General features: G+C 52.3%; 1 protein-coding gene across 1 annotated transcript in view; it reads left to right on the top strand.

Moving 5' to 3' along the window:
- Positions 1-477: 477 nt before the first annotated feature.
- Positions 478-9611, top strand: part of NRBP1 (nuclear receptor binding protein 1) — a 43478-nt gene continuing 34344 nt past the window's right edge. The window contains exons 1-2 of the mRNA XM_075750144.1: positions 478-599; positions 833-1055. Coding sequence (XP_075606259.1) covers positions 849-1055 — 207 coding nt within the window. The 5' untranslated portion in view covers positions 478-599; positions 833-848. The remainder of the gene's footprint in view (positions 600-832; positions 1056-9611) is intronic.

Here is a 9611-nt window from a genome sequence, read left to right as displayed (position 1 = left end):
CCGCCCCGGGTAGGCGGAGGCGGTGGCCGCCCCAGGCAGGCGCGCTTCGAACACGCTTGTCATATGTCGGGGAGGGGGGGAACAGGAGACTCGAGACCAGCGGTGCCACCCTCTGCTTGTGGCGTCGGGCGGCCCCACGCTCACCCGCCCGGCTGGGGCGGCGGACCCCCACAGCGGGTGCCCGGCGCCCACCTGCCAGGGGAGGACACCCCACCGCCTCTCGCGCGGGGAAGAGGCGCGTCCCCATCGCCTTATATAAACTCAGCCCCGCCCACCGACCAATCAGATTGTTTCAGATTCTGACGGTTCCCCTCCCGGGCTCTCATTGGCTGTCGCACAGGGCCAAGTCGCCCCGCCCTACCCGCCCCGTTTCACGGCCCTCCACGCAGTGAGCGCGCGGGCGCCCCCTATTGTCTTATATACCCGGAGCCCCGCCCACTGGGCAATTCACGGAGGCTGACGGCACGATCCGGGGCTCTGATTGGCTGTCGGGCGGGAGACCCCGCCCCGGACGGCGCGTTACGCAGCGCGGCGGTTGGCGGCGGCCCGTCGGCGGAGTAGCGACGCGCTTGGGGACCGGGAGGTGCCGGGCGAGCCCGGTAAGTGTGCGGCCCTTGCCCCTCGCTTTCGCTCCCTCTCTGCCCCTGTGCTGCCCTTCGCCACTCTTCGCCTCGGGCCGGAACCGGCTCGGTCGGGCGCCACCAGCAGGCCTGGGGCGCGGCCCCGACTGACAGGCCCGGCGGGCGCGGCTCGGTCCGGCCCGCCGGGCCTGGCCTGGCCTGGCCTGGTCTCACAGCCGTCTCGCCTCACGGTCCGCGCCTCTGACCCGCAGGTTGTGCGACCGCAGCATGTCGGAGGGCGAGTCCAAGCAGGTGCCGAGCGGCGGCTCCGACTCAAAGCCGGAGTCCGCGTCGTCCGGCCCGGGAATGACCTCAGTGTCTGCGTCGGTGACTTCCGCGGCGCCCCCGGAGGAGGAGGAGGAGGAGGAGAGCGAGGACGAGTCTGAAATCCTCGAGGAGTCGCCGTGCGGCCGCTGGCAAAAGCGACGCGAGGAGGTCAGTGCCGGGGGGCCGGTTCCCGCGGCTGGACCGCCGGGGTGCACGGGGGAGCCTTGCCTGAGCCGGACGGGGTGAGGGTGGCCTCTTGCCCTGCCCTGCTGGCTGTCCTCCTTCCACCTGTCCCCGGGTCAGCCCGGGCCCCAGTGGTGAGGGCCTGTCATGCTCCTGGGGTTGCAGGGAGGTGGATAGCCCTTTGCCAGCTGCGGGGCTGTCCGTCCTCAGGCTCGGGAATGTCGAGGCCAGAGCACGGCTTGCTTTTCTCCCTACACGTTCATCGTGCTGCAAGCTCTTCTGTGCGGATGGTGTCGGGGCCAGCTGTTGTGTTGAGCAGGGAGTGTCTCCAGCACTCCTTCCAATGTGCGTCTTGTTTCACAGATCTTTTGCTCTGGGTGTGATGAAGAGTAATGACTAGATAGTCCTTGGTGTTTGACAGGGAGTGTGACGTGAACAGTTGTACCTGCTGTGGAGGCAGCCAGTTACCCAGTCTCAACTGCTTTTGAATTATGCCTTGGTTGTCGTTTGCTTTGAAGTCTTCAATTAAGATAAAGCATAGCCAGTTCATGCAAACTTGTTTCTTGGCTTGTCCAATTCGCATCTGCTTCTTGTTGCTTATATAAGAATTCTCCTGTATGAAGACACAAGGAGATCAGATCTTAGTGTTTTGAACCTCTCCCTTTTTCCACTCTTTGCTGTGCTCTGTTTATCTTATTGGGGGTTGTCTTCACAAACTGGTTTCTGCTTCATGTTGGCTCAGTGAAACCTGCTCTGGCTGGGCAAGCTGTATAGCTGTGGTAGTTGCTGAAAGACAGCAAATGTTAACTCCAGCGCTGTGGCACAAGTGCTGATGTAGCTTTTCTCAGCCAAGTCAGGGCTGAGCGTAGAGGTTTGTCTGCTTTATCCATTATTGTAGACACGGGTAGTTCAGACGCTGGTGGTGGTGAGAGAGTCATTTATTCTGATGTAAATTTGGAGGTCAAAGTAAGGTCAAGGATTCCCTGCAGTTCCTTACCTTAGCTTGCTTGAAAGCTGTCTTGGTTTTATTAACATAAGCCAAAGCCTAGCCTGGTGTAGTAAGAATGTGCTTTTTCTGGTGAAGCTGTGTGGTTTGGGTTGCAATGAGGAGGGTATCCTCCACAATATATTCTTTATGATTACCTGAAGTGCTTTTTCCTGTGATCTTGGCTGAATTGGCACATGTTGGGGGAAAAAAGCTACAGTTTGTGTAGTCTTTTTAATATGTTTTATTTAATACAGATCATTTTGACACAGATAAATTTCCTTCCAGGCTTTTCTGTATTCTCCTACATAAAAAGTAAGACCTGGTAGACTCAAGTATTTTCTTTGGATTTCAGTTTCCTTATCTGCAGACAAATGAAGGCCCAAACACAAGAAGTTCCTTAAAATTTCGGCATGGCTAAATTGCTCAATTTAGACTCAAGCCTTCTGGCTTGAGAACGAGAGCGGCCAGTTGGTTTGAAGGCGAGTTGCCTCTAGTGTTAGACATAGGAGCTTTGTTCCACCTTACAGATAGAGGAATGACTGTTGAAGGCCACAAAACAAATTGTTGACTGGCCTGGGGTAAACTCAGGGCCTCTGATTCTCGAGCCTTCATCCGTCAAGGTTGCACCGCCTCCCCACAGGAAGTGCTGATTCGGTGTCTGACTGATACTGACTGCAGTTGCCCACATGTGGGCCTTATGTCTCACGTGTGTATGAAAAACACACGCTTCTAGTGACCATGCAGTTAAATTCTGTTTTGTCTCTTAATTTTGCGTGTAAATTTGTGACTTGTTTAGACCCAAGCTTGTGGAGTGGCATTCATTCACTTTAACCATATGACATCATACTCTTTTTGCTGTCTTCAGCTTTTGGACAGATACGTTCCCCGGAGTAAACTCTCCCACTGCAGATGTTCTAGCGTGAAATTTATTTTGGAATAACAGCTTTACTATCTGAGGCATCCGAGTGAAGTGTCTCTCGTGCCAGTGGTGTCCCTGTAAAGGGCTGTTAGTGTGACAGCTTGGTCGATGCTGGTTATTCCGGTCGGTGCGGCCCCGTGGACAGGCTCTTACTCAGTGCCCCGCGGCAGGGAGGAGGTGTTACTCCATGGAAAAGGGATGTGCTGCCCCCTCGCCCAGGGATCCTGATTCTTTATCTCAGCAATATCTTCTCTGGATGCCCAATTCGGCAGCCACTTTGGAAGCAATGTAACGTGGTGATCTGGAGGGAAAACAGCACGTGTGATCGCAGACAGAGTAAGACCGTATGTGGTACGTTTAGTCTGGTGTTCGCTGGAGGTTACATTCTTTACTGCTTGCTTTGAGTTGCGTACTTGGATATGCATTTGGAAATGTATTAACCTCACTTTAAAAAAAAAAAATACTGTTTTTAATAGCTGTAGACTCTTTGGCTCCCTAGAAGAGGGGTGACGTCACGCGGCGGCTGTGTGGAGAGAGGCCCAGTGAATCCGAGGGAGCAGGCTGTCGCTGTGAACAGGAAGGGCGTAAGCGCTCATTCGCTGTAAATTAGCAGGTTTCCGCGGAGCGAGCCGCACCGATTCCTGAGCGCTCTCACCAGCGCCTCCGCGGCAGGTTCTGGGTACAAAATGGTCGTGGGGCGGCTGAACGGCCCGCAGCGGCCGTGCCAGTCCCGCTGCTTCCCTGCTGCCTTCTCCCAGGCGCTCAGAAGCGTTTCTCGGCCCGGGGGAAGCCGTGCCCGGCCCTGCCGCGCACCCCAGCGCAGAGCGCGCTCCGCCGCCGGCCCTGCCGGGCTGGGACAGGCCGCGGGACGGGCACCGGCTGCGGCGCCGCCGGCGGGGCGGCTCTCCGAAGGACGGCTCCTCCAGCCAATGACAGGGAGCGAGATGCGTTACATCACCAGCGCCAGCTCCCATAGGCCGCTCGCCGGCCTGGCCACGCCCAGCGACGCCCTCGCGCAGGCGGCGGCTCCGTCAGTGTTCGAGTCCCGGCCCGGGGAAAGGGCCTGTGCCGAAGGGGCCTGCCCTGGCGGAGCAGTCCAGCGGGAGCAGGCGGAGCGGTCCCTCCTCCGTGCGGGGCTGCGCCCACATCCCCCCTTGCTCGTTCCGTCTTTGTTCCGCTGCAGAGATCCGAGTCACGTGGGAGCTCAGCAGCCCTAGCCGATGCCCAGGTTCTCGGTACACAGGGCGTTCGCTAGCTCATCGGGCTTAGCGTGCTTGATTTGTGTCCAGAGTAAGTTAGCAAGTCAGCACACGCAGTCTTGGTGCGCTGGCACACGTCAGTTTCAGCTGTTAGTGCAGTTGAGTTACCAGGATCGTGAATTACTTCGTCATATTCTAGCTACAGCAGCCTAGGCTTAACCGTATTGACTAATGTAACTTAAAATATATTGGTTCACAAGGGGGAAATAACACCAGGCACAAGCCTAAACTGGGAGAGGAGTGGCTGGAGAGCAGCCCTGCAGGAAGGGAGCTGGGGTGCTGGTCGGCAGCAGGCTCCACAGGAGCCCGCAGCGTGCCCTGGCAGCCCAGAGGGCAAACCGCATCCTGGGGGGCATCAAACACAGCAGGACCAGCCGGTCCAGAGAGGGGATTGTCCCGCCGTAGCCAGCGTTGGTCGGCCTCAGCTGGAGTGCTGTGTGCTGGGCTGGGCCCCACTGTTTGAGAAGATGCGAAGGTCCTCGAACGTGTCCAGAGGACGGCAACCAAGCTGGCGAGGGTCTGGAAGGCATGTCCTGCGAGGAGCGGCTGAGCACTCGGGGTTTGTCTAGTTTGGAGAGAAGGAGGCTGAGGGGCGACCTCATCGCTCTCTGCAGCTTCCTGAGGAGGGGACGTGGAGAGGGAAGGTGCTGATCTCTTCTCCCTGGGATCCAAGGACAGGAAGCCTGGGAACGGCTCAAAGCTGCATCAGGGGAGGTTCAGCCTGGACACGAGGAAACATTTCTTTACTGAGAGGGTGGTTAGACCCTGGAACAGGGTTCCTGGAGAGGTGGTTGAGTTCATTGATTGTAATTTTTCCCAGAGATGAGGAACTTCGGTAGTGCAGAGTGTAATTGCTCTGAAAGTTCAGAGTAGTCTTTTAAAATTAAATACTACTGTGAAATTTTAAATTAAGAACCTATTTTAACTAGGCAGAGAACACTTATCTTCCCCGAAGTTTGATTCTTTGTGTAACATTTAATGACTAGCACGTGCTTTGATATACCTTAAGGGTGAAGTTCCTGCCAGGGTGAGGTGGCAGGGAGGGGTAGGGTGGAGGGTAAATGTGGCTTGTCTCATAGGATACTTATTTTCTGTTGGTTGAACAACTTGTAGAAGAGAAGACTTAGTATCACTCTGCTCTTTCCTGCACTGTATAACCAATGTGGGCATTTTTGGGCACGTCTCTGCTGTCCTTAAGTGCTGCAGGACTGTGACAATCTGCTTTCTCATGCTGCTGCTATGTATACATCACAAGTGTGGGTCTCCTGGTGCGTTGCAAACTGTATTGCTTTCCTACCTGAGCTGAATCCCTCTCTACAATTGTAACCATGCCCCTGGTTGCTCTCCTGACATACACGAAGCTGAAGCTTTAGCCTCCGCAAGGAGCTGAAGATAAACTTTTAACAGGGGAATCTCATCTTGTGGCAGAGAGGCATAGAAAAATGACCCACAGCTTGAGTTTAGGGGAATTGCAGGAGGGAGAGACAGAGGCTAACAGGTTCTCCAAGCTTCTGCTTGCTTTGGTCCCTTTTGGCTTTTCTCTCTGACAAAAACCTCGTTTTCTGATGTTCCCACTCTATTTTCTTCTTTCAGTCAGCATGCATACATAATTTATTTTTTTTAGGTTGTCCAAGTATCTTCAGAATTATCTGCTATGCCTCCTAGGAATAGAAACTTCTTAATAGAGATGGATTGCAGTGACACACTTGCAGTTCATTTTTAGATTCCTGCCTCTGGCTGGTATTAAACCTGAAACCGAGAGCTTGGACTCAGTGCCTACTATCCCTGAGACCTACACAGATTGAACAACAGAAAAGTGGCCCAAACATAATTGTAGGAAGACTCGTGCTCTGCTGCAGTGGAATCTTTTTAATTTTCAGCCCAGTAGTACTGTGTTGAGCTTGACAAGCTTATGTTAGTGGGAGAGACTTAACCATCCACAGTCTTGGTCCTATAGTTTATCGTGTGTTTAATAGTGATCTATTGGCTGGATTTCTTTCTGTATCTTTTCTGGATAGGAAAACATTGTGATTGCACAAGCCAAGGCTTTATTATAAATACTTCATTGTCATCTTTGTAACATGCTTAGTAAATAATCCATTTAGAGCTACTGAATGAATCTGTATTGTATTGTGGATGTGGGAACAATGCAGGTTCCCCTTTAGGTATATGTATGAGCATGTCTGTCATGGTTAAGAGAGAGAAAAGGACTGAGTAGACTTGAGTGTGCTGGGCTTCCTCTGCAGGCTCCTTGTTATGTGTAGTCGGTTGTGGCACAGCTCTTGCCATATGCTGCTTCGTTCCCTGATACGGAAGGCTTTGCAAGGATGTGAATCCTGGCACTTACAGGAGAAAAGAGAGATAATGAGAGAAAGGGTACTGGTCTCTGCTCAGATACCTTTGCCCTTTCCCTGAGGTTATGTCAGGCCACTCAAGATTAGTGGGAGAACCTTGCACCGTTCTTGCAGTCCTGTTTTCATTCAATCCCTTGACTGGAAACTTGCTCAAGTGCTGACTCGCTCAGTCCTCTGCAGATGGCATGAGAAGGGTTTGTGCTTCTTTCCTGCAGATTCTAGAATCATTCAATGATAGAATAGTTTGGGTGGGAAGGGACCTTAAAGACCATCCAGTTCCAACCCCCTGCTATGGGCAGGGACACCCTCCACTAGCCCAGGCTGCCCAAAGCCCCATCCGGCCTGGCCTTGAACACTGCCAGTGAGTCAGGGGCAGCCACAGCTTCTCTGGGCAACTTGTGCCAGGGCCTCACCACCCTCGCAGGGAAGAATTTCATCTAAATCTACCCTCTTTCAGTTTAAAACCATTACCACTCATCCTATCACTACATGCCTTGTCACCAGTCCCTCTCCAGCTTTCCTGGAGCCCCTGCAGGGACTGGAAGGGGCTCCAAGGTCTCCCCGCAGCCTTCTCTTCTCCAGGCTGAACGAGCCCACCTCTCTCAGCCTGAGGTCTCCAGAGCAGAGGTGCTCCAGCCCTCGCAGCATCTCCGTGGCCTCCTCTGGCCTGGCTCCAACAGCTCCATGTCCTTCTTGTGCTGGGGACCCCCGAGCTGGACGCAGCACTGCAGGGGGGTCTCACCAGAGTGGAGTAGAGGGGTGGAATCCTCTCCCTTGACCTGCCTGGGAGTGGCTGGAAGGTGATGTTTGAGTTCTTGCTAGCCATTCAATGACCTCCCTTAAGAAAGAAATGACCTTGTGGTTGTCTCATTGTTGTCCCATGCTTGACATACTACTAACTTTTTTTGCCGGCTCAGCTGCTGGAGCACTTACCACACTATGCCCCCACTTCAGTGGCTGCTGAGATAGAGAGGTTCATTTTTGTCTCATCCCTGGAGACAAATCTCTTCTATATAAGTTTGTGCATACAGTGGCTGCTGTGTTGATTAATTCCTGTTTTCCTATCTCTGGTGTTTTCCACTGTCAGGTAAAGTAGATGAAAGGTGCAGTCCTTCATAGCTTCCTTTACTGTGGCGTGCACACTAAGTTAGGATGAAGAAGCTCTGTGTGGACCTCGGTATCAGGTCAGGTGCAGAACTTGAGGAGCAGTATTTGAGGCAGTACACCCTGTGCCTGTGGGTATATCAGAGTTCAGTGTTCAGTCTTGCTGTTCTTCATTGTATACCGTTGCTGGAAGTTCAGAAAATTAATATAGGCAGCACCGCTGCCATTAGTTTGCTTCTCTTTTTCTTATGAAAGACTTTGCTGTCATTTGGATAGGTGGTTCCCAGCTGTTCGGGGGGCCCTTGACTAAGTGGCTGGACATTTAAGCTGAATTTTAGTGCTTGGGCTAACAGACACTCCTGATCCATGCTAGCTGGCTCTACTGCATCTTTATTTTACCTCTTTGTTGTCTTTTCACTCTTAGTGGGAGTCCTGGTTTCTTGAATCATTTTTCATCTGGAGCTGGTCGATGACTCGTACCTCTGGATTTCTATTTCTTCAAGGAGGCAGGATTCTTGGAGAGAAAATGCCAATAGACTGGGTGTTTGGATTGTGTGATGCTTGAGTCTGATTTCTTAGCCACTGTTGTGACTGGAAGGAAACTTGCTGAGTTAGTAAAAGATAAGCACCAGTCTTTCTTTTCCTATCACACATTGGAATTTCTGTATGTGGGAAAGCGAGGCATTGTTCCTTGGAAAGGTGGCATTTGAGATGCTTTGAGCTTTGGATTCTGCTGCTGGAGAGTTGAGTTGCAGAGATTCTCAAAGCAAACTAGTGCTCAGAAGGCTGCCAGCTTTTTGACGGGCTTTAGTGATGGACCTCTTCCTTTTTTCCAGCTGGTGGAGGAAACTAATGCCATGCTGTAGTTTTTAAGGTTTTACTTGACCATTGGGAAGACAGTCAAAAGAGGGAGTATATGCAGCCTTTTAAACATTTTTATTGGCTCATATGGGGGCTTCTTGGAAGGAACGAACCCTGGAGATGTGCTTGAATGAGATGAGGGACACTAGAGGGAATTGAGCCTTTGTCTTGGGCCTGTTGTCTACGAACCCATTATGTTCTTGCTTATTGACTGTAACAGACAGCTGGCAGCTTGCTTGGTGCTGCCCCAGCCAGCACCACTTCTCAGCCTTTAGGCTGTCTCAGTGGGGGAGCAGGCGCAGCCAGGGCAGCTGTCAGCTGCTTTTCTAGCTTTCCCGGGTGGTTAGAGGTGCTAGTTACGCTCCAGCTGCCTGTGACCGAGGGATAGGCTCTGCATTCTTTACAGAGCTGTTCTAAAAATGACACGGTCCATGTAGGTTACTAGCAGCACCAAAGCCTTCCCCTTGTCAGACCTCTGTCTCTTTTAGACCTGCATTGGGAAGCCCAGATTGCAGTTTTGTAGTTGCTGCTGCCCATTTGGTGGGGGTTAGATGTTACAGCCAGGCTTACACTTGGGAAGAAACTTACTGCTGGGCCGGTGGAGGAGAGAGGCTGCTCATTGTCTCCGACTCCAGGTCCTGCCTGCGGTGAGGCTGCACAGCAAATCCTGATAGACAAAGACACTATCAAACATGGCCAGCCAGAAATAGGTTAGCACAAATGGGAGCACGGTGTTTTTCCAAGCATCCCATGTTAACACGGGTGACGTGAATAGCTGTATCCTGTTTCTAAGGGTCAGTGCTCATGGAAAATCCCATTTCATGGGTATCTCTAGTATCTATCTCCTGGCCCTCTGTCTCTGCAAAATCTGTCCCCAAGACCTCTTGTCCTAACTTTCTGGCTTGAAGTTTGCTAGCAGATCTGTGTGCTTGTGTGTGCACATACAGAGAGAGTAAGGAGCACACTTGTGCAGAAAATAGTTTGAAAAATAATTTAACAAAAACACGCTACAGGTGATGGTGATCAAGCATGGGACTTGGCTAGCAACTTGTCTTA

Source organism: Balearica regulorum, chromosome 3, assembly GCF_011004875.1.
Source record: "Balearica regulorum gibbericeps isolate bBalReg1 chromosome 3, bBalReg1.pri, whole genome shotgun sequence".
Classification (NCBI taxonomy): Eukaryota; Metazoa; Chordata; class Aves; order Gruiformes; family Gruidae; genus Balearica; species Balearica regulorum.
This window is presented reverse-complemented; position numbering and strand designations above follow the sequence as displayed.